The sequence below is a fragment of the Pyrus communis genome, chromosome 15, assembly GCF_041283825.1.
Source record: "Pyrus communis isolate YQ-2024b chromosome 15, ASM4128382v1, whole genome shotgun sequence".
NCBI classification, from domain to species: domain Eukaryota; kingdom Viridiplantae; phylum Streptophyta; class Magnoliopsida; order Rosales; family Rosaceae; genus Pyrus; species Pyrus communis.
In genome coordinates, this window is record NC_142579.1 from 21,763,196 (window position 1) to 21,787,283 (window position 24,088).

At 37.1% G+C, this 24,088-nt stretch overlaps 4 protein-coding genes across 9 annotated transcripts; 1 reads left to right on the forward strand and 3 right to left on the reverse strand.

The window, feature by feature from the left end:
• Positions 1 to 421: 421 nt before the first annotated feature.
• On the reverse strand, positions 422 to 2,376 carry LOC137712239 (protein SHORT-ROOT). The gene has a single exon (XM_068451350.2). The coding sequence runs from the start codon at positions 2,165 to 2,167 to the stop codon at positions 644 to 646; it is 1,524 nt and encodes a 507-aa protein (XP_068307451.2). The 5' UTR covers positions 2,168 to 2,376; the 3' UTR covers positions 422 to 643.
• A 10,347-nt stretch (positions 2,377 to 12,723) lies between these two features.
• LOC137741988 (peptidyl-prolyl cis-trans isomerase CYP65) lies at positions 12,724 to 17,663 on the reverse strand. Its single transcript, XM_068481711.2, has 11 exons — positions 16,892 to 17,663; positions 16,685 to 16,747; positions 16,460 to 16,563; positions 15,467 to 15,558; positions 15,265 to 15,354; positions 15,089 to 15,164; positions 14,634 to 15,004; positions 14,217 to 14,473; positions 13,826 to 14,114; positions 13,206 to 13,316; positions 12,724 to 13,109 (listed from the first exon to the last, which is right to left on the reverse strand). The coding sequence occupies exons 1-11, from the start codon at positions 17,017 to 17,019 to the stop codon at positions 12,903 to 12,905; spliced, it is 1,788 nt and encodes a 595-aa protein (XP_068337812.2). The 5' UTR covers positions 17,020 to 17,663; the 3' UTR covers positions 12,724 to 12,902.
• A 447-nt stretch (positions 17,664 to 18,110) lies between these two features.
• LOC137737921 (uncharacterized) lies at positions 18,111 to 19,788 on the forward strand. Its single transcript, XM_068477510.2, has 4 exons — positions 18,111 to 18,359; positions 18,560 to 18,719; positions 19,248 to 19,315; positions 19,410 to 19,788. The coding sequence occupies exons 1-4, from the start codon at positions 18,147 to 18,149 to the stop codon at positions 19,629 to 19,631; spliced, it is 663 nt and encodes a 220-aa protein (XP_068333611.2). The 5' UTR covers positions 18,111 to 18,146; the 3' UTR covers positions 19,632 to 19,788.
• Positions 19,789 to 20,159: 371 nt separating this feature from the next.
• Positions 20,160 to 23,556, reverse strand: LOC137737893 (adenylyl-sulfate kinase 1, chloroplastic). Of its 6 annotated transcripts, none has more exons than XM_068477473.2 (7): positions 23,351 to 23,556; positions 22,744 to 22,880; positions 21,764 to 21,913; positions 21,561 to 21,679; positions 21,331 to 21,469; positions 21,153 to 21,199; positions 20,160 to 20,643 (listed from the first exon to the last, which is right to left on the reverse strand). In XM_068477473.2, the coding sequence occupies exons 1-7, from the start codon at positions 23,440 to 23,442 to the stop codon at positions 20,545 to 20,547; spliced, it is 783 nt and encodes a 260-aa protein (XP_068333574.2). In that variant the 5' UTR covers positions 23,443 to 23,556; the 3' UTR covers positions 20,160 to 20,544. The 6 variants fall into 6 exon arrangements, with proteins under 6 accessions (XP_068333574.2, XP_088542916.1, XP_068333582.2 ...); XM_088686790.1 differs by having other exon boundaries at positions 23,339 to 23,556; XM_068477481.2 differs by having other exon boundaries at positions 21,331 to 21,415; positions 23,351 to 23,552.
• Between the last annotated feature and the right edge of the window lie 532 nt (positions 23,557 to 24,088).

A 24,088-nucleotide genomic window follows, 5' to 3' on the forward strand; every position in this document is an offset into this window, starting at 1 on the left:
TAAACATAAAGACAATGTCGAGAGCCAACTCTAGTCAAAGTTAGACCTAATTAGTAGCATGGAGATAATTTTTTTGATTACATAGTATTGATATACTCCACTCATTCTATACCATTTAAGCAAAAATCTCATGGATTAGTGGCAGTTTTATTTTTTATTATATATATATTTTTTAAATAGGGGATTAGCCGGTAGCTTCGCCACGACACAACCCACCCTTCCGTCGGTCAGGAAAGCTCACAACGACATTTCAGTCTTTCTCTGAACACCATTGTGCGATTCACCAGCAGCATGAATCGAACACAGAACGTGATGTGTGAAATACATGCCTGAAATTCGTCCCCAACCAACCACTAGGTCACCCGTGGTGGTTGATTAGTGGGAGTTGATAGTGGATGACTTGCCCACAAGATGGTGAAAATTCAAAATCATAACCTATTTAATTTTCGATAAAAATAAAGAAAAAAAATACAAATAATTAATAACAAGTCGTCCATGAAAATTAAATTAATTTACTTAACTCTATTCAAACCAAAGCACTATTATCTCCCTCTCTCCTTTTTCAAACACAAGTGCACTCATTCCATGCACGTGCGAGAAAAAACCAAAACACGTGTGAAATATATGATCAACAACCACCGTATCAAGGCCTCCAAGCACTAGCCCAAACCACCGGCTGATCCTTCCACGACAAGAATATTCCGGCGATGGAATCCGTGCACTGTGTCATTGCCCAACCCTCCTTATACCTCCTCAACAAGGCGCGTACGTCATCGCACACCTCATCACTGAACATCGCGGGACTAAACCCCGCCACATGCATACGCCTCGACCAGCGGATGGCGGTCTCGCGCCGCTCCACCGACTCCGAAGGCGCGCAGGCCACCAAATCCACCACAGCTCGCCCGGCGGCCCGCTCGAGCATCAACCGCTCGTTGCTGGTCCTGGAAAAGCTCTCGTCCAATGCCTCGAAGTAAACCCTAAACCATCTCAAGCACTCTTGAAACCCATGAACGAAGTCGAACCCGTCAACCCCAACGTCGAGATCAGCCTCTTCCTCAACGAGAGTAATGATCCTCGGCCTCAAGCTCCGAAATGCCGAAACAAGATAATCGCGGCGATTTCCGACTGACTGAACGGAATGTAGAGTGCCGACGCAGTTGATTGCCAAGGCCTCATCGTCTCTGATATCCAACTCTGATAAATTCAGCTCGGAAAGATCGCCGGAGTGATGGACGGCGTTGAATTTGAAAGGCACCCCCATCAACCGGGCAAACTTTTCCATCCTGGCGCCAATTTCCTTCATTACTTTCTGCGCGGCTGCGCCGCCAGAACCGTCGTTGGCTCTGTTAGCCACAACAGTGGTGAGACGCAAGTGCGGCGTCTCATCAGTACGAGTGGCCAGCGCCTCGAGCAGAGTCGGCCACTGGGTGCAGTAAGTGTTGCTGATGTCGATTATGTGAAGCTTGGGCTCACCATCAAAGGCCTCCATGATCGCGCCATTACACGCCACATGTCCGAAAGTGGTCCAAGGGCTGACCTCCTGAAACTTGAGCACCATTTTTCTTGTGGACTCGAAGGAACACGTTTTCTCCGAGGCGGAGATTAGGGTTCGGTAGCAGCGGTCGCCGGAGTCGGTCATGCGGCTGAACAAAGCTTGTAGGAAATAGGAGGCGAGTTTCTGGTCAGTGTCGCCGTATGGACTGCCGAGCTCGTTAAGCATCCACATGAGCTGCTGGACGCGGGAGCTGTTCTTGTCAGCGATGGCTCTGGCGGTCTCCAAGAGGATTTCCGGGGCCCACTTTCCGTTGGAGAGCTCGAAGTTGACGAGGGAGGGGGAGAAGGAAAAATCGGTTGGGGTGGGAGTGGTGGTGGCGCTGGGGAGAGGGTTTGGGGTGGGAGGGGTTGGGTGGTTCGATGGGAAGTAGTGTTTGGAAGAAGACGAGGAGAAGTCTTCTTCATCCATGAAAAAGTTGAAGCATTCTTCTCCAGCGTCGTCGTTTTGGTGGGGGTAATTAGGGTGAGGAGGATTACTAAGGAAGGAGGATCTGGAGCTGCTGGAAGTGGTGGTGGTTGTTGTAGGTGTTGAGGTTTTGCTGGTGGTTGAGTTGTTGAAAGATTGTTGGTGATCAGATTGGAGACTGACTAACCTAAACAAGGTATCCATTTAACCTGCAAAGACCCACATCAATAAACTTAACTTTCGGAGAGAGAAAGAGAAAGAGAAGAGAGAGAGAGAGTGTGTGTGTGTCTGCAGTCTTGGATTGTTTTGGACAGCAGATGGATAGATAGATGGGTCTTTGTGTTTTTAACTGTGGGAGAATGTGGGATAGAAAATGATTAGAAGGTGGAGGAGGATATCTTCAAGTTGGATTTTAGCTGGGTTAATTTCAATAACATAACATAGGTATAGGACTAGGAGAGGGGAGGTTGTACCGTTGTAATATTGAGAACTAAACTAATCATCTATAATAAACTAATGTGCATGACTTTATCAAAAATATAACATACTAATTTCCTACCTATAACTATGTATTATTATTAATAGATGAAATCTTTTAAGAATGTATATGTAAATTATTTGACAACTTAACATGTTATATTAAACTCTAGTTAATTAGGTTAATTGTCTTAGCAAGAGGTAGATGTGGAGGTAATTGGGGAATCTTAAGTGGATAATATTTGCTTTTCCTTTGGTTTAATCGATGAGGAATATATCTGAGCAGTGGGTTTGGTTTCTTCTTTTCTAGCTTAGCCTATTCCATGAGGAATATATGTGACTATGCGAGTATATTAGTGGTAGTGGGTTGGGCTAAGTTTTGTCACTGCCTCGCCGCGATGAATGTTTCTTCTTCATCGCGCAAACTCTTTAGTCACTGCCTTGCCGCGATGGTTAGCGCACGACGAAAGTGCGTTAGACTAAATTTTACGTGACATTTTTTGACTTTATGCGACGAAGGACCTACGTCCTTCGTCGCGTAAAATATTTTTTGTACTAATGGTAGTGGGAATCTGATGGGTAATTTTTTTTTTCATTTTCTTTTTGACATATATATGGTCTTGATGGACGACCAAGACTTAATAAAAAATATATATATAGAGGTTTTTTCGGTTAAAACATAGAAGGTGAAATGGACTGTCTTGGTGGTGTTTTTACTTTTACGAAATAGAATTCCATCTGACAAAAAGACGAAGAAAAAAACTGAGAAAAAGTTAACAGGGTCTAGATCACCAACTGGCTGGTGGATTGGCTTTTCACTCTCTCTCTCTCTCTCTCTGTTTCTCTCTCTAGAGCAGTTTTGGAATAGTTTTGAGTGGGAGCAGGCGTGCCAATTGGGTTCTGGGGGAAGAGAGAGAGAGAGAGATGGAGACACCAGTAAAGCTGCCGGCGTGCATTATATCATCATCAAAGCCACCACCACAAAATATAATTAAAACCCACTCCCCAGTCCTAACAATCCCTGCCAAAATTCCCACCACTTTTACCTTTTGTTGGCTGTTACATTATTAACCCATACACCAATGTCGCATATCTTAACGTAGTAAACAATACCAAAATGTACCCTTCACCAAAACCCAAGGGCATGCCTTTGCCCTTTCACTTCTTTTCCAACACACTTGCTTTTCTTTTTTCCCACTCAATGATCACGCTACATATTTGATTGTTTATAAACACAAACATGCATGCTCTCAATAATCTCTCCACTCCATAACACAGCTATAGCTACCCAACCATTATTATTGTTCATAGTTTTAGTTTCTCTCTCTAAAATATAAGAATTACATGCAGTAACTAGCTAGCTAGTTAGCCAATATCTGTCGGGTGTTGTTTATAGTCGCATGCGCCAGAAATTCCCAAGTCCCCAACTTGATTTTTCATTGTCCTAACCTTGGTTGTCTTGAAGCTAAAACATAATTCCTTCTAGAGAGAAAATCTTTGTCCCCTTGGCCCCGAGATATATCTAGGCTGCTAGTTTCCTCAATTTCTAAATATATATTAGGAAAACAATATATACTTGTTCTTACGCCAATTATCAAGGGTGATGAGTTTGTATTGTGTAGAAGTTACAAAAAAAAGGAATGTTAATGGATCCTTCCTGTTCTTCTTGGTTTCCTTCATGAATCATTAGGAAAATTCCATGCTTTGGACTACTCTTTGTCTCTTGTTGAGAAGTGGGTTTGAGGAATATTTCTTGGGAGGCATCAATTTTTTAAAACATATAAGAAAATTTTTCTTCCCCTCTAAAGTGTGCCAACAGTCAAAGAAATTTTTTCTGTGGGAAAGTCGCTCAATTCCCAAGAATTAACAGAAGAGATAATATTCCCTATGAGGAGCAGTTCCGACCCCACTGGCAAAACCATATGGTAAAAAACTTCAAATAAAAAAAGTTATACGCAGTATTTAACACATCCATAAAGTACGTTATTTGTTTGTATAACTATTACCCATCATGTCTATTTATCTTAATATAATTTTAGAAAATTTGATTCAGTTCAATAAACAATTTTGTTTTTCAGCTAGGGCTTGAGGTGGTTTGAGTTTGGTTCGGTTTTGAGTTCAAACTGCGCACTCAGTGAATTGCATATACATTGTGATTTGTCTAAATTCTAATTTATAAACCACAATGACTCATAATTGATGTAATCAGTTAACGAATTTGTGGTTTAAGATGCACAAAATCGGATTGATTTTAGAACAACGTAAAGTGTCAGAAGTTGCTTCAGTCGTGAAGTGAAGATAATATGTAAGGAGAGAGAGATAAAGAAGCAAGCACAAGATGTATGTGATTCACCTTAAGTTGGGTTACATCCACAACGGTAGATGAGCTCTCATTAATAATGCAGAGTTTACATGATACAAAGGTTTAAGCATAATCATTATTAGTAAGTTCTAAAAGTATATTGAGTGAAAATTTAGGGATTAATTGTAGGATAATGGTCTCCTTTTATCGTTGAGGAGAGTCCCATGTTTTCATATGTGGTCAATGTGGGACTCTAAGAACTTTATTTTGGTGTCGACATGTGTCACATTGTGATTGGTCTCTTGATTGGAGAGAAACTTATGTGTTTCGGCAAGGATGTCTCAACATGAGGTCTTTGAAGGTATTTAGTTGACTGATGATTGGTAATTACGGGATTGATGAAATATGGTACTTGGTATCTACAACGTTAATCTATTTTGATACACTTGGATGACCAGATAGTCTTCGATTCGAATGACTTTTTACTGGGATGATTTTCAACTGGAAATTAAGAGATTGAGCGGTTCCGATTATGAAACTTTTACGGTTAAGGTACGTTATTTGCAAGTGGAGGAATGAACTCAACTCCCCAAGACAGAGTACAAGTATTATCCCTACAAAAATCTCATTTGTAAGGCCAAAGATTTCCTTTAAGCATCTTTCAAGGAAGCCAATGCAATGGCTGATGCACACTCCGTAAAGTGATTTTTTTTTTTTTCTAAATATAAAAAGTTTGAAATGCTAAAACAACACTACATTAAAATATATAATATTATATATTTATTTAGATATTTATTCTTTGTATTTAATTACAAGCGGTTTGATTTGGTTAATCCACGGTTTGTGAAAATCAAAACTACATACTAAACTGATTCTTCTGGTTTGGTTTGATTTTATAAACCTAAGGTTCTGAAATGCACTAGGTGCTAGTCAAGCGAGGAGCAGAGGTCTAACTCCTAGGCCTGTAGGTCAGGCCTTGGCAGGGGCCGAGCTGTTTTTTTTTTAAAAAAATTAAATTTATTATATAACATATAAAATGTCTACTTATACTTTTTAAAAAAAATAATCATATTAGAACATGTTGAAAACATGGGGAAACAAGTATATAATGAGTGTTAATCCAAGTATTCAATAAGTCTCTTACAATTTATTCAAAAAGTCTAGGTGCCATTTCTTAATTTTCAAACGTCTAAGGACGAATTGGAACGGTAGCCAGTCGCTTAATGCCTAGGTTTTACTATACGAGAACTTTTAGAGCAATGTATAAGCCAAATGGACCAAAAAAAGACCCTAAAATAACATAGGTTAATTTTTTGATTTGTTTACCCAACCCTAATTCCAACATAGGTTGTTGTACCTTTTGGTAAGTTTCAGACCTGCGCCTCCTTGTTGGGGTAATTTTGGAAACTTATTTTTGTTTCTGTTGGGCTCTATAATTCAGCCTATGTAGAATTGGAGGCCTCTGTCTTCATGGTTAATTTTGAGATGCTTTTGATTAAAGAAAACTATAGGGTGGTTTTTTATTAAAATAATCTTGGTCTAAGCCCTTTTCATTAAAGCTCCCTTTATTTTTTTTTCCATAGAAGTTAATAAAACAATTTTCATGTCCAACTAGGACTAAGAAAAATAATAACCCTCTCAAACTAAAGTCAATATCACTCGATAAAATTCTCTTCATTAACATGTCCTTAAAACCACACATGTTGATTGTCCTAGTCGTAGAACTGAAAATATTTTGTTGTTAATGCAGAGTCCTTTTATATCCATTAAAATAAGGGAGCTTTAATGGAAAGGGCTTAGACCAAGATTATTTTAATAAAAAATCACCCTATAGTTTTCTTTAACCAAAAGCACCTCAAAATTAACCATAAAGACAAAGGCCTCCAATTCTACATGGGCTGAATTACAAAGCCCAACAGAAACAAAAATAAATTTCCAAAATTACCCCAACAAAGAGGCGCAGGTCTGAAACTTGTTTGTTCTCATGAAGGAGAAAACTCACGTCAGCTCCAAGCAGAGCATCGATCAGCGTTTCGTTTTCTGGGTTTTTCTTCCTTCATTCTTGGTGCATATATCAGTTTTTGAATTTCCTTGTCCAAATTAGATTCATATTTAGAGAATAACCAGACTTTGAGAAGAAAAAAATCCCTAATTATTGAATCCAATCTCCAAAAGTACAATTAAAAAGAAATGAACAGGGAAAAAGTTGTGCAATTGAATCAAGGAGGAGGATACTCAAACTGAATCCATTTTCCATGGAACAGGAAAAAACCAAAAATTCCAATTCCTTGCACCCATTTCTTCATAAAACTAGAAAGAAAAATATATCTCTACCTGTGACAGAACCACCTTCCCCAATTACAAAATCTGGAAAAGAAAAAGAAAATAGAAAAAGTAGACGAGAAAGAAAGAGAAAAGTGACTTCAACCATGGTGTTCAACTTTCATAACACTGTTAATGTTAAACATTTCTAGGAAATAGTATGATTTTTTTGCCACTTTTTTAGAAAACAATGCGACCCGTTATGTTTTGAATCCGTAATTGTTTCTGCAAAAACTAACATTATCTCTGCAAAAACTAACATTGTCTCTGGAAAAACACTATCTGTGGAAAAATTAACACTGTCTCTGGAAACAATGACTTAGATTCCAGAAACAATGTTACTTAAAATCCAGAAACAGTGACATGTCGTTGTTATTGAATAGCATGCAGATCTCAAAATTATTTTCTGGAGAAACAAACGATGAACTCTACTAACGAAGAAAAATTGAAAAACATTACCTCAAATCCACTATGAATAATAACGACAATCACATTTCAACGAAATAATACAAAATATAAATTAAATAGCATGAGGATTTATATTTTTGTTTCAAAGAAAGAGAAGAAGGTCTGCAAAATAACAAAGAACTTCATTAACGATGAAAATCTGGAACTCAACCTAAAAAAGTTAGGGGTAAAATCGACAAATCATAATTTATTATAGTTGGGCCATTTTTAGTTGGACTGCTTTAATATGGGCCTTGTACTCATCATTAAACAAAACTTATAACATGGTTTTTTATTAAAACTAAAACCTTTCAAACCCTTTTCATTAGTTTTCCTTTAAAATAATATATAGTTGTTTTGGGCTTAAATAGATGGGCATTGAGAAAGCCCACTAAAAGATGAAAAGATCAAGATATGGGGCCTACAAGTTAGCCCAAAGAAACCATTAGATAGAACACTATTGCAACGATGAAGACAACCACCAACAAGGACCGCTCTTGGTGTTGGATAGTTTACCGATAGAAAGAGATGAGTGTAGAACCTAAAATACTTTCCAATCGCCTAGGCTAGTTGGCAAACCTAACAACTTTCTAGCACGAAGCTCAAAGGATAGATCTGTCCACACATCAACTTCGAGCCACGTGTTGGCCATCGACGAGAAAAGAAGTCTATCAAGTGACACAAGTTCTGTCAGGCTTAGCACTTGGGTCAAAGTGAGTTTTCAACCACTCTTGGATGAGTGTCGTGCTTGGGACATGTCGATCCGGGAAGTCATGCAAGTAGCTCCGTGTAAATGACACTTCCTCTCCACGTATTAAGTGGATAGTGAGGAGGTAGCTTACATGTGGTGCCTACGTGCTCAACCCATTTATTGTTGAGAAATTTTATTTGAACTCATGTAACCTCTCTCTACACCAAGTTAAACTTTAAAAGTGAATTGTTTGTTTTTTACCCTATTGCATAATTACCATCAATTTCAAGATGAAATTAACAATAAAATTAAAATTTCTCAATAAGGCCACACCTAATAATCAAACCCTACCATCACAAAATCTTTATCATACGTTTATTCTAGCTAAAACTATAAGATGAGAGAAAAAATAAAAAAATAAAAAATAAAAAAAATAAAAATAAAACTCTTTTTGACTGATGAATAATGATTTTGAAGTTTTGAATCCTTCAACTAAGGTATAAATCGATTTATGCAAATTTATTTTCTTTTGATTTCAATTTTTTTGGATTTAGGAACAACATCAGCTTCTTTTCCAAAGCATAATTACTAGCAGAAACATACATGTGATTTAAAATTTTTATTTTTTTTAATCATCTATATGGGACTAAGCAGAATTAGTAGATGACGAATTATTTAAAACATTTATGAGATAAAGAAAAATTAGCAGAAGAGGACGAAGCATGAGACAAATATGTGAGAGATCTTTACGCTTGTAATGAGTTGCAGAGCACTGATTTTGGTTTTTATTTCCTAAATGGATGTAAAGACGAATTTATATATTGAATAAGGTTTGTGAGAGTAGTTTAGGTAGTAAAGTTGGGTTAATAGATATTGATAGTTTAGTTAAAAGTAATATGAATGTGGAGAGTAAATTGAGAGTAGAAATAGGTTATATGGTTTCAAATAAAATTTCCCTTTATTAATATGAAGGTGAGAGAATTAAAGATCCAAAACTTTTGGGGCTTACTAAAAGCCTATAGAAAGGGGCTGAGTACTCCTTATAAGTGGTTGGATCCACAAGAATAAAATTATAATACACTGTTTTGAGATCTATTGCAATCCACATCAAATATCTATCAGACCACCATAGTGGACTAACCTATTTTTAATGGTGAAACACTTAGATCATCCCCAAAAGAGATGCCAAATCCTAGTGGAATGCCACGTAATAAAAATTGAAGGCAATAGAAGCTCCAACCGATATGTCAGTCTTATGTTGATCAACATATTTATTGTGTGCTGCCAATTTTGACATATGAGAAAATCTTTTTAAATGTTTTGTTGTGTGGGTCCTAATAATGCATCAAGCATAAATCATGAAAATTAGTTTTTATTTATTTGTTTTTAAGAGTGGGTCCTATAAATATTAATTGAATAAGAAAAAATATATGGGTTGGAGCAAAAAAAAAATTTGACATTGCCTCATAAGCCTTCAAATTTACATTTGACCTTTTTTTGGGGGTTAGCACTAGAGAGACTGAATTTTTAAACCAAATGATATGATTATTTATAATTGGGTTAACTTAAGCGATAATGCTAGAGAGACCAAAACTTTTCAACCAAATTTGTAAACTAAATGATGTGGTGGTTGATCATTGAATTATTTCTTAAATGTTGATTAATGTGCTTAATAACTATTAGTGACACATCATTTAGTTTGCAAATTTGGTTTAAAAATTTAGTTTCTCTAGCATTATCCTTATTCAAATGTTAATTAACATGCTTATTTCTTATTGTCGACGCATCATTTAGTTTACAATTTAGTTTAAATATTTGGCCTACTTAGCATTCCTCTGTTGGAGATGCTCTTATATTTTGCTGTCTATATTCTAGATTTATTATCCAAGCCCACCAACGATTGACCGAACGGATCTTGTATTGACCTCCCAGTTTTGAGCCTAACATTTGTGACCTCAAAGAAATTATCGTATTCTTCTAATATAATATATAATACTATATAAATCCTTCTTGTGATGTAAATTTGATACTGGAAATTTAGAATAAAATATACTATTAGTAAGAAAAGAATAAAGTAGAGAGACGGTAAGATCACAAGCTTTCAAAGCTAGCTATAATTAAGGGATGATTTGTTTTGTGATACCGTATTGTTTGATTTTAGTATTATTATTATAATAATTAATATCACATGAATAATATAGATGAAATGTCACTGCCTCAACAATACAAAATTTGTTTTGGATTAGGATGGTGATGACAACTCAACAAGTTATTAGTGTAGTGGGTTTAGTTATATGTTAGAAAACTATTATCTTTTCTATTAATTTAAAGGGAACGTAGGGATATGGTTTGAAGAAATAATTAATTGGGAGTACCCACATACTTGTCATCTAATCATGTTTATCAAGAGTTTATCTTCTTAATTTGTTATGGAAACTGAAAATTATAGGCCTGTGGTTACAAAAGTTGTAGTCATGACCATGTCTTTTTTCTTAATTATTCCTTGAATTAGAACTCTCCTTTCTGTGTTGATGATGTTAGGAGGCCCTACTTGTGGGGCGTTAATTGGTTAACTGAGAGTTGTTAACTAAATTGAGTCTTTAGTCCATAAAATAAAATAAAAAGTCCGATTATTGTTGTGGAGTGATGTTTTTTTTTTTTTTTTTTTTATAGTACATTAATATTTTTACATTAGAGGTTTAATTACATGATTAAATATTGCTGCTTCCAAAGAAGATATATAGTAGTATCTTCATGGACTTGGGCAATGCTTTGTTTTGAAGATCCTCCTCTATCCACTTGCGTACTACTAAACGATGTTTTGGAGTTGTTCATACTGGAGTAGTTTGGCCATGTTTACTCAACATAAATAGAAAAAAAAAAAATGAAGGAATTAAAGAACTTCAAAAGAAGGAAACTAAGAAAAGAGAATCAGATCAATCAGAGTCCCTTGGCTGATTGGATTCCTACTTTTAGATATTTGATTACGGATTTTAATGTGAAGCTTGTACTTTTCTGATTCCTTACATGTAAGCTAAGCAAACACTTGAAGAAAGTTCCCCAGTATTTTGATTCCCATACTCATAATTTAGTAAATGCATGAGACTCAATAATCAAACAAAAATGTTACTCTTATCACATTTTTCATACCACTTTCGTATCACTTTTTTAATATAAATGAGACCGACATATGTTGGTAGGTCTTACCTTTATTATAGAGATGGTACAAATGTGATAAGTGTAGCATTACTCATAATCAAAATAATTTCTATTCCTATTCCTTGTAATTCTTTATGTTGATATTTTTATCTTTGTTTAGCGTCTTGCTCGACCTTTTGGCCTCCTTTGTAACCAAAAAAAGAATGACATATATAAAGTTCTGTAGACCACATCATAAACTATACCATGTACACGTTTATTAACTGTTGAGATTGCATCTCCTATGGTACTATAATGATTAATGAAGCTCTCCAGTAAATGAAAACATAATTTGCAAATCAATTAGAGGAAACTACAATTTGCAAATCAAGTAGATGTCAGAAATACGATATGAAATTGCAGAAACCGTTGACCGATACTGAAAGAGTTCAACTTCTTAAATTCATTCTCTGCAACTTTGTCATCAAATTTCTGAGATATGTTGTGAAAAAGAGAGATTGTTTTTTGAAACACCATGTAATGATTCAGAGATATGTTCTACGTACGCCCCTGTCATCACTAGATAAAGCATGCAGTGAGCATGTGCTTGAGCACACGATAATATTAGTTTAAGCTAGACTCGAGTGTCCTAAATTAGCTTGTGGGATGATTTTCACACTCCTTTTAGCATCTCTCTTTATTTTGTAGTCATCGAATTGTTATAAAAATAGTCTAATTGCTATAATTTTAGTCATATGAGAAATGAATAAATCATCATGTAGCTAAACATAAGATTAATGCATACGAACAATTATAACTAATGCTAAATGCACATGGAAATGGATTAGAAAAATGTGAAAAATCAGTCTGAGGCAAATGTTAGATATTGGATCCTTAAGATAATTTTACGCTCCACTACGGCGCTCATGGTTGATTGGGATTTGTCTATCAGGATATAACGACCATGTCCTTATAACAGCAACATTCCAAATGAAAAGGCTCCAGTGAACCACGATTGTATTGAAAACTCTCATATGGACTCAATCAGACACTCTAATATCTAGTGCACTATATGTATGAATATGTGAATGCCGGATTACCCTATTTACAGATATTGAAGAGCCATTTCTCAAAATATGTGACTTATTTTGAAGAGGCAAGTAATGAATCTCGACTTAGGAGATGCATCATTTCATTTACTTCAATAGTGACAACTTTGTGAATATTTATCACAACAATAATAGGCTCCAGCCGTGGATTCCAATTGGTTTATGGAAATGGTCACCACCTTCCATTTGAAAGCTATCCACCATACCATTATAACAAATATTATTGAAAAGCTATAACGGTTCACACTCCATCCATGCATGTCTCAGTCGGAGGTTCATGTCAATCATATGTAATTGTTAATTTCAAATAGAATCATAAGCAATGTTTATCCCTCGGAAGTTCGATCTGCTATTTCTATACCTTCAAAAAAATAGGTTACAATGCTCTGCCTACTCACTCTTCCAAAACAATATCTACATACGGTACAATACAACATTTGGGATATTCACCAACTACCATGAAGAAAAATCATTAAAATTGGACGCGGAAACTCTTGATTTTCTTTTCTTTGTTGAAGGAAGCTCTGTCAGACCAGCGTCAACAGCAGCCAGTTCAGGCAGAGCACTCCTTGCCTTCAAATACTTCCCAACACCACCACCACCGCCAGGGCCAGATTCCACTCCCGTACCAGGATTGCTAAACCATGACCCAACCTTGTCCTGAGAGTTAACACAAAATGAGTTGCTTTACTATCGTAACAAACGGAATAAAGTTGAAAAAAGCACCAGCACAAATTTAAGGGTCTAGTAACAAACATTATCTTCATCCTGAGCTTTCTCTTCAGCTTTGGCCTTGTCTTCTTCTTCTTCATCAGGCTCTGTGTAAGGATTAACAAAAATTGTGACACTTGTTATCTTAATTTCCTCCTGCACAAGACACGGCAGAAAAAAGAAAGTGAGGCCCGGGTACACAGGAGCTTGACCTTGTTTAAAAAATCATAAGATGCAGTAGGTTATATGTAGCAGTGTCGAACATTGAAACTCATGGAACAATTTCAGCTACTACTACTGATAAGATGAAATGCTATAGATATTCATACAGCGGTGTGCATTAACATGTGCATGTACGTAGATATACATAAACTCCTACTGCAACTAGCAGGAACTAGGTTTGGACTATAGTAGCTATAAAATGGTAAAGAGAACCAATAATATTACGTTAGGGCTTTCAATAAACTCTAGCCAGCACGATCTAGAACGAGTGACAATTTAAAACAGTAAACACATAATGTAGATGGATGATTCTTATTAGGATGATGCACACCTGATAAAATGCTTACAATCAACAGACATGAAAACTTATTTGAAAAGGTAAAAAATTATAAAACATGAATGCAGGACTTTAGTTTTGATAAAAGAAAAAACAATAAACTTACCAAAGGTTGGTCATTATCATCAACAGGAACCTTTTCCATTATTGCCAATGTGGTCAAGCCACCGACAACTCCACCAAAAACCGTATGCTTGTAGTTCAAATGGTTTGCAGATTTGTAAAGGATGAAAAATTGGGAGCCATTAGTGTGTGGCCCACTGTTAGCCATACTAACAACACCCCTTCCAGAGTGAAGTAACTTGGAGTTCACTTCATCGTTAAAAGGCTTTCCCCATATAGATTCCCCTCCTGTCCCAGTACCAGTAGGATCACCACCTTGAATCATAAAATTCCTACACAAAAAAGTGAATCGTAAATCCTTAACCATTTCCATTTTCATTCACAACAAGAATTTAACTTGAACAAGGAATTTAAACTAGAGCATATCACCATACCTAATGCTTCTATGAAAACCTACTCCGTTATAATAGCCACGTTCACAAAGAGTGATGAAGTTCTCGCAAGCTCTGGGGGCAATATCACAGTGTAGCTCAATGTTCAAGTCACCATGTGTTGTGTGTAGTTGTACATATCCTTTCTTTTTTGGATTCTTCTCAACTTTGACATATTCAAATTCATTTTCAGTAACAGGAGTAAAGGCGGTAGAAGTGAAAGATCTGGAAGCAGCACCCGTGGTGAATCTGCTCTTTACCTGAAATTAACACTTGTGTTAAACAGAGAGCAAGGAAAAATAATTGTTGCTGGAAGAGTGCTACTCTTTTAAACATTAAACACAATTAAGTTTAATAATCATACTGTAGCTCCTAGCATTTACTATTGGGTAGGAGAGATAATAAATAAAATTCACTAACCATCTTTGCATTCACTGGTGCCCTCTCACCAGCCTTGTGCATAGCAATTCGAGCAGCAGTTTTGTCACTTGATGTGGCTCTGGCGGCAGCAGCACTTCTTCCATGCACAGAAGCAGAAGCAGCATCCACAATACTATATGCCTGAGCTTTCACCTCCCCATTCGATTTTGATTTCGGATCCTCTTTAATACGCGATCTTGCAGCTAAAATGGCTTCAAGTGCAGCAGCCCGTTCATTTTGTGCCTTGCTGCCACCTCCTCCATGCAGTGCAGCTAGCCTTCCTTTTTCAGTTCCAAGCTCCTTGAGCATCTGCTTGATATCTCCATTTACATTAATGTTAAAGGTGGGGTCTGCACTCATTCTCTTAAAATCTGAAAAAGAGATGAAATAAAAAGAAGAAAATAAATAAAATTTATTAACAGAAAGATAACACTATAGTTGACCCACTAGCTCACCTTCATCATCAATTTTCAGACTATTTTTAACATGATCAAACTCCACTAGAACCTTGCTGTCAAGTGCATTGGGATTCTGCAAAGGGCATCCATAAAAACCAATGTGATATTCAAACAAGAAACAAGAACTTACAATGTATCGATACAAAAAATTTTATCTCAAAATTCTCAAGTACCTGAATGGTTATCAGGTCTTCCTTGGAAAATGGTTCATCTGTGAGGAGCTCCTTCCAATTCTTGGTCTTGATGTTTAGTTCTTTAACTGCCTAAAAAGCGAAAGCAAAAGTGAGATAAAAATGTATACAGAACAGTTATATGTATTATACTGTCTGAAGAAAACTTATACTACTGACACTATATCATAGCAAGAAAACAAACCTCATAGGAGAAGACATTTCCTGTTGTCTTCACAGCAACTATGTGTGTAAATTCAGTGAAAACTTTGTTCAAAACAGGGCACTGAAACTCTCCTACACAACAAGTGAAAAAAAAAAAAAATTAAATCATCTAAGAGAAGATACCTAAACAACAGGTTATGAACTGCCAAATCAGAGGTATAAAAATGGTGAAGCAAACAAAAACCGTCTGGCTGACATACTCCCATGACTATACAGAGGAAGAAACTATGAAAAATTGTGCCGATCATATCAACCAAAAGGGTTGACAACAAAACCAACTAGTAGTCAAAAATATCCATCATACCATTCCGTCTGATGGGTTTCCCCAAAAAAATAAAATTGTGCCTAAAAACTAGTTTCAATAAGGTTTCTGTAAACAACAAAGTAGGCCTCCAAATGTTCATTTGATTCACCAAAACAGAGGAAATTGGTTTGACCAAAGGGATACCAGTAACATTTTCAACCTCAAAGTTCTAACTGGACATGCGATAACTTTATGGTTTACGACTTCTTGCTGTGTTCCCTTATGCAAAACTTACATGGTTATGTTGGTTCTAAAACTGGGAAAGCAATTACCACCACACCTCATGGTCATGGAAACAATTTCTCATTTTGCATTTTCTATGGTTAATATCGATAAACCACTAAATTCACGCAGATACGTACATATGCATGTATACGCATATTCCAACTCAGGTTTGAGATCTCATTTAAGTCATGCACTGTAACAGTCTTTCCTGTCCTGAATATTCCACTTTAAAAATTCTAAAATCATTTCTGTCAGCACAAGACTGGAAAAAATAAACATTAATCCAGTGCCATAATTCCAGTTTTGCTTATATTCCAACTTCAACTAACTAAAGGAGGTACTATCCTACATGTTCTTCTATAGCATATGAACCACTATCTACTCTATCCATTGAATGCATGATTTGTCAAAATGTATGCAAAAGCAAAGCTAACAAGCACAAACCATCAGAATTCTTGTGGAACGTTAGCGGTATGAGATTCTCCTGCTTCAGCGGGACTCCGGTAACAGGATGCTTCCCATACTTTCTGATATACGGAATTATATTCCTGCACCCATTTTCCAAAACCCAAAAACAAAATTCATGTCACACAACAAAAAAACAGTGAAGCTAATGTAAAACCCACGAAATTAAATGTGCCTCAGAATGGCATAATACAAAAAACTCACAGTATATCAAAAACGCTGCCGTCTGCGGTGCACACTGGGTCTTCAAATGGCGTAAACGTAAGCCTGCAACAAAAATTGAAGAAAGGCACCAAATTTAACAAACAAAACTTGAAATTAGCCAAAAACAAAGAATGTGCAATTATATATATATATATATATATATAGAGAGAGAGAGAGAGAGAGAGAGAGAGAGAGAGAGGAGGGTACGCGCAACAATAGAAGGGGAGGCGTTTGAAAGGAGTGGAGGTGGGCTGGGCTTTGGCGCCACCCCATTCGGTGGCCCACTCCGTTTTGGTGATGAACATTCGATCTTTGCTGTGCTGCTTCTTTCCCATGGTGTGTTACCTGTACGGACACTGACTTTACTGATTGTTTACTTAGGGTTTGGCTGCTCTTCTTCCCCAATTGCAATTGGGTTTTCTCTGGATAATTGCAATCGATCGGAATCTGCAGTAAGCTAGGGTTTCGTTTTGATTCCTGCAACTGAGGCGGTTGAACGCAGTCTACGCCTGTTTTCAGACGGAGAAGAAAATCATTTCGGCGCCGGATGTCTCGTGCTGTACATTTTTTTGTTCCAAATCTCGTGCTATGCGTAAGACTCTGTCGTTTTGGTCTCAAGGATAGGGTTGAATTTTAGGAAAGCCCACTAAACTTTGAGGCATACTCCCATTTTTTCCCCCTTCAACCTTCAATTTTCGTCTATCAGTATTACGATTTGGTGGTATTTTTTTTCATTTGTAAATAAGAGGTCTTAAGTTCGAATCTCGTGAATGGTGAATTCGATACGAAATTAAGTTGCCTATAGTGTGGTTTAGCTGAACTCCCATTTCCGTTAATGTAAAAATATCGATGTATTAATCCGAAACCATGCGACCATTTAATTATCAAGATGAAATTTCAATTTTGATTAGAACATATTGTTCGCTAATTTATTTGAACTTAATTAGATGCCTCAAATTTCCGAGTTAGCTAATATTTTGTAAAAATGATCTATGAGGTACTACTTGAAAAATAGATAAATTAATCGTTAAGGTTTGATGTGGTGTGAACCCCACAACTAATCTCCAATTTTTTTTCGAAATAAAAATCCTTTTGTTTAAAGGCTCCATATATATTTTTGGTATAGTATAGTATGGTAATAGTAGTTTTGAATACAATATCAAACTAAATATCTTCTGTTCGGTATAATTATCGATTAACATGAAATTAGTACGGTACGGTAGAATGACAATACCTCTTTTAAGTTGTGAGGCTAATTAGCCCACTCTACTCCTCCTTGGCGTATGTGACCTGATTTGTTATAAAAAAAAATAATAATCAATTCATCCAAACAAATACAAAATGACCCTATGGTAGTCTAAGCCCACAAATGGGCTCAGTCCAGTAACAGCAAATGGGCCTAAAGCTTATAAGGTCGAGACTCGGCTGTACTCTAAAACCCGAAACTGGTTTCAACAGAGAAATGGGGGAGTGCGGCAGCAGCAGTAGCGAGGAAGATGGAGACTTGGAGTGGAAAGCAGCCATCAGCTCAGCCGCTGCGGGGGCGTCCTCTTTTATGTCTTCCCTCGTCAACGGCGTTTCTGCTACCGAAAATAATGGAAGCGGCGGCGGCGGAGATAACAAGCAGAGTAAAATCCAGCAGCAGCAGCAGCTTCCCAAGCACTACCAAATCAAGGTCACTCAGCTCAATCAATCAATCCCCATATTTTATTTTCACTTTTTTCAATCTGTATCCTTTAAAAATGGTGTAATTTTAATGGTTTATTTTTATTTTTATTTGCTAATTTGATTGTGAAATAAGCATTTTGTGGGATAAAAGATGAGTATTTAATTGTATAGAAACTGAAGGTAAGAAGCTTTGTTGGCATTTGGCAGGCACAAAAGATTTTGGATGAAATAATAGGAAAGAATTTGGAGATTGTTAGTGATCCCCTGATTCATTTACCAGATGATGAGCCTATGGGGGATAATGAAGAGGAAGGTTGTATTCGCTTGTTCAAAAATGCTCCCCCTGGGATTGTGTTCGATCATGTAGGTGAGTGATTCCCATCAAACTTTTTGTTTGTAAACAACGGATTTAGGCCCGGTTTGGTGTGTAGGATTGGTTTGAATTGGATAACTTCTGAGATTCGGTGCTGATGAAGAATTGGATACCAACTCGCAGTTGAGGGTAGAAGATGGATTAGTCACGAAGGGAAACTTATCCCTCGCGATCTTCTACCTTTGCTTGGACAAAATATGCAAGTGGGGCTTCCATTTTTCATTCAACATTCATTGATTCTAGCGACTTATCCAATCTAAGACAATCGTAGACACCAAATGAGGCCTTATGGTTTAGGGTTCAGGCACATGTAGGCTGTGACTTCAATGCAGTTGGCGTTGTGGTAGTTACTACTAATTTTCTGTCAAGTTCTTCCACCATGAGATGACTAGTGAATTTCGACATGCCTTTCATAATTTTTGCATTGGCGAGCTGGCCGTTCTCTGGTGCCAACCCACTGATGTATTTCATGCCTATTGCTAAACTGTGAGCTTGAACTGAAAGTTATGTGCATGCTGCCAGATCCACAGCCGCTGAGAAAGAGACCAAGAATTCTACCTGGAAAAGTAATTAATGAGAAATCGAAGAAGGTCTTGATTTTTATCCTGGGTTCTCAATTGCATTAGGAGATATATTGTTTACACAATAGCTACTTATCCGTTTATTGTATTGTCTTGTTGGCAGTTTAAACGACAACTCCAATCTGTTGCTGTTGATGGGAAAGATATATTGGCTGCCGCAAGAGATAAATGCCAGACATCATTGTCTAGGCGAGAAGCGAAAGATGCAGCAGCGAAAGCAGCAGCAAAGAGAGAAGAGGAAAGAGTTGCACAACTGAAGAAAATTAGGGGCGAGAAATGGCTACCTTGTATTGCCAAAGAAATGAAGTTGAAATCCAGTCGTTGAAATGCCTTAATCGTTGCACTCACTTTGATTTGTCACATAGGCGTCCTAGACGAACAAATGTAGCACCGGCAAATAGACATGACGTTTGTTACCTGATAATTCTTTAGATCGATTTGACGAGTTTGAGCTCATAGCGGGCTTTCCTTTTTACCCTTTTTATCTGTTTGTCTTACTTACCGCAATCAGTTTTACTTACCAGTAAATTGTTATGTTTCATTAATTTAACCACATAGCTGAGATCATGCAGCAAGTTAATAGTGCAGGGCAGTTGAGCGGGCAGATCAGTCTGTCGATTGAGTTTGAGAAGGAAGCATTTTCTGTCTCTGGATGGATGTTAATCGCCGAGATTGGATCGTAGGCAGCCGATTTGATTGGGGAGACTCCTTGGTAGCCATTGCACCTCCCTTCTCTATCCCCCCTAGTCTCTAGTTGTATCCCCCAAGTTCAATGTTCTCTGACTCTCTTCCTCTTCTCGGGTACCAGTTCGGCGTTCTTTCTTTGGAAGTGGAAAGATCACACCGGCAATAGTTATCTAACAAATCTTAAAACCAACTACATATTCAGCTGAAACATATATTTTACAGACGTCCAATTTCATTACACAATGACACTGTAAACATGAAATTCATCCCCTAAGTTCCCTTCCACTACTTTATTACTAGTTGACTGTTCAAAAGCCACATTGCGCAAGGCAGCTTTCAAACAAAATAAATCGATTAATCGATTGATTAATTTACCCCATGGAAGGAACTGGATTATGCAGGAAACGAACAATTTCCTAACTGCAGGGAACGAGAAAATAACTTCTCGTTTTACTTCTTCACTGGTAAAACTATGTTGTTTGTAGGATGTTACGTTGCAGGAAAGGCCGCAACTGGTACCAACCAACAAACTCGAAAGACCTTTTCTTCTATCACGCCTGCAGATACCCTTTCTCCTCCAAATATGATATCATGGTTTCAGCCATCTCGCCTGGGGTGACAGAATCCGTACCCTTCTGCTGCAATACTATCTGCAAATCAATAAGTTGGACTCCAGTGTTAGAGATTAACATCCGAACGATGAAAGAATAATAAGAAAACAGTAAACTTAAAACAAGGAAATACAGGACATGAATGACATAGGGAAAATTACAAGCTTGATTTCATTGTTTCATGGTCCAGTATAAATTCAAATAAAAGTTCAGTGAGATGGTGCCAGTCACACTTCTACCCCTCAACCCATTTCATTTGGATCGTTCAACTATTCTGAATCTACATAGAAAATTGGTATTCCACAAGATGGCTCAAAACATAAAATTCCTTGCATGATATAATTTCGTTTCAGACTGCACAGCAGATCTTTGGAACTGCATACGCATATCTTTAGAACTGCATACGCGTATCTCGACACCACCAAAGTCAATCACACTAGCATAATCTTTCTTTTTAATCCATTTTATTCTTTTGTCTGATGACTAATTACTTCATTCAGAAAAATGCAAAGGAATGCTACCCTGCACAGAAGCATGATTTTATGTACCTCACACTTTAATGGCGGCTCATATGGATCATCAACCCCTGTAAAGCCTGCAGAATGCCAAAGAAATTATTCACCGCTTACTATTGGTAAGACTGATTTCGCTGGGGTGGTGGAATAAATAATGCCAAATGATAATTTGGCACTGGATTGGCTTTAAATACAAACTCCTAGAAAATACCTTTGATTTTTCCAGCTCGTGCAAGCTTGTAGAGTCCCTTTGGGTCCCTATTCTCACACACATGCAACGGCACATCCATGTACACCTGAGAATTGTGAGTCTTGTCAGCTGTCATCACTGGCAAGATAGAGCCTCTTGTCTGTTGTTTCATTTGGTGGTAATAGCAAACCAAATTCAATCAGTTATATTTTTGGATTGAATTCATTCCTCGTGTTAAAGACACCACATACCTCAATAAAATCTCCTTCAGGAAACAGCGCACGGCAGGCATCTCGGTCCTTTCTGTAGGGAGATATTAAGCTAGCAATACAAATGATGCCAGCATCCGCAAAGAGCTTAGCTACCTCGGCTTTTTTTTGTTTTTTCAGAATTAAATCAGTAATATGATATAAGAAAACAAAGGGGCCAATAATTTAACTACAAAAATACGCACCAATTCTTCGTATGTTTTCTGCACGATCTTCTGCTTCAAAACTAAGATCACGATTTAGACCATGACGAACGTTGTCACCATCAAGTATGTAGGTGAGCCTTCCTCTCATGTGCAAGCCTTGACTCAAAGCACATGCCACAGTGCTTTTTCCTAAATTCAAAGACCAAGATATGATAATGTTGGTTATGAGATTGCGTAAACTAAGCAGTCACAAATTGAACAGAAAGAATTACAGCAGTAAATAAAGTTGTACCAAGCAATCTCAAAATGTCTGTATCTTAAAGTTCTTCCAACTGGGGAGAAAGTTCATGTGTTAAATTTCTTCTCTCCTAGTTCTTCCTTTATAGTAAACACTCCGATGTGGCTATAACTATTAGCTAAAATTAAAATGGTACTCCTATGTGCTGCATATTACCAATGTTAAAAAACAAAGGTATACTAAGCAATATTACAACTAAGAAGCAGCAGAGATGGGTACTAAATGAAAACATGCAGACAGAGATTGTTAGCTAATAACAGATCTCCTTCCATTTCATTGCGCGTGTTTGTGTATGAGAGACAGCGAGATAAGTAATGCACTCATACTAGTCAATTTCTTTTTCTTTATCCTCCTTGGACATATTTCTTCGAAAGGGAAAGGTAAGGTCAAATGATGGCACCACCTTTCATTTAGGTATCATCACCTTGCCTTCTGGTTATTGAGATGCATAATGCCAGAAGGGTTATGCCGTATCAGCATGATTACGTCTACGCAAGTTTAACTACAAACCACAAATTCCCATATTAAAATATGCACAACAGAAAACAGCCAAATCTTACAAACTTCAGAACTGTGAAAAAAATAAAAACAACAAACAAATTTTGCATAAAAATACCGACATAAGAAAAGAGCTGAAACATTGTGGGCATGTGCAGATAACAAAGATTGCTTCTGCGACGCCAATTAGCATTTCGTATAGCAAAAGAGAATAGAAACAAACCTGAACCACTTAAACCAGTAATCCATATGACACAGCCTTTCTGCTTAAGTAATTGTTGCCTATCAAGTTTCTCCACCGAGCACTTATGCCACACAATGTTTTCCGGGTTCTCCATGGTTGACATCCGGTACAAATTTCTACCTGGTTAGATGGTTGGTCTAAATTAGAACCCCAATCCATTTATAGAAACCAATATATTACCTTACAACATTCTATAACAATAACACTACTCATGCTCATGGACTGAGAATTTTTCTTCACTTTAATGCCAAATTGCCAAATAAAACCTTTAAATTCTGCTAACATCCTCCATAATTTAAAGCATAGATCATTAATCAGTTATATTTAACACAAGTGAAAAATTTTATGCAAAAAGAAAAGAAAAAAAAAACCCCTCCAACATTCACCAGATCCGTTATCAGATAATTAATATATAAAGCAGGTATGAACGGCCCTTGAGGCTAAAAAAAAGTAAGAAATTCAAGGCCGATTCATAACCAAAACAGCAAGAATCCCACAAAATGCTAACTGAATTACGTCTCAACCGAAAAATAAATGAGCAGAAGAAAGAAAGAAGCAAGGTTCATATGGTTACTGAATCATCAACCTCCTAGGAATCACTTGAAATGCTTCAAATTGAGCTCCAAAATGGCGGCTGGTGGCACCGATGAGAACTAACAGAACGAATGTTGTATACATGAGAGGAAGAAAAAGAGAGGGGCTGACAACGTAGCAAAATAGATGGGCAAAGAAGGAAGCAAAAATGAATTGAGTCCAGAACCAATCATTTTACTAACTAATGCAAACGGCGGAGGCGCGCCGGACAGCGATAGGTCCTATGTCATTATAAAAGTGAAATTTGTTTTTTAAGGAAATGATACTCTCCAGATTTCTTACTCCTAATCCATCAATCAAGTTTGGGAATCCGAATTATTGAAATTTGATTCAACGAGTATAAACAGGAGTCCATTTTAAAATTATAATAATTTTAGCCGTTAGATTCCTGAACTTGGTGGATTAGGAGGAAGAGATATGGAGAGTATCCATTTCCCTTTTTAAATGTTTGTTCATTTATATAATAATATATAACATATGTGTCCATGTTATGGACACATTGAAAAATCTATGGGTCTCCTGCCCCTCATTTCATGTCTCCCTCCTAGTGATGGGCAAATATTCATTGGTTATGGGTAACCACGGTTATCCGTCCATTTAAATTTGATGGTTACGGTTATGGATAACCGTTTTGTTAACCCTAAAAACTACAAAGCCTACGTGGCGCACAGGCCGAGTACCTAATGAGCTAACTACGTCCTTCGGTTGATGCGAGGCGTGCCAACTTGTC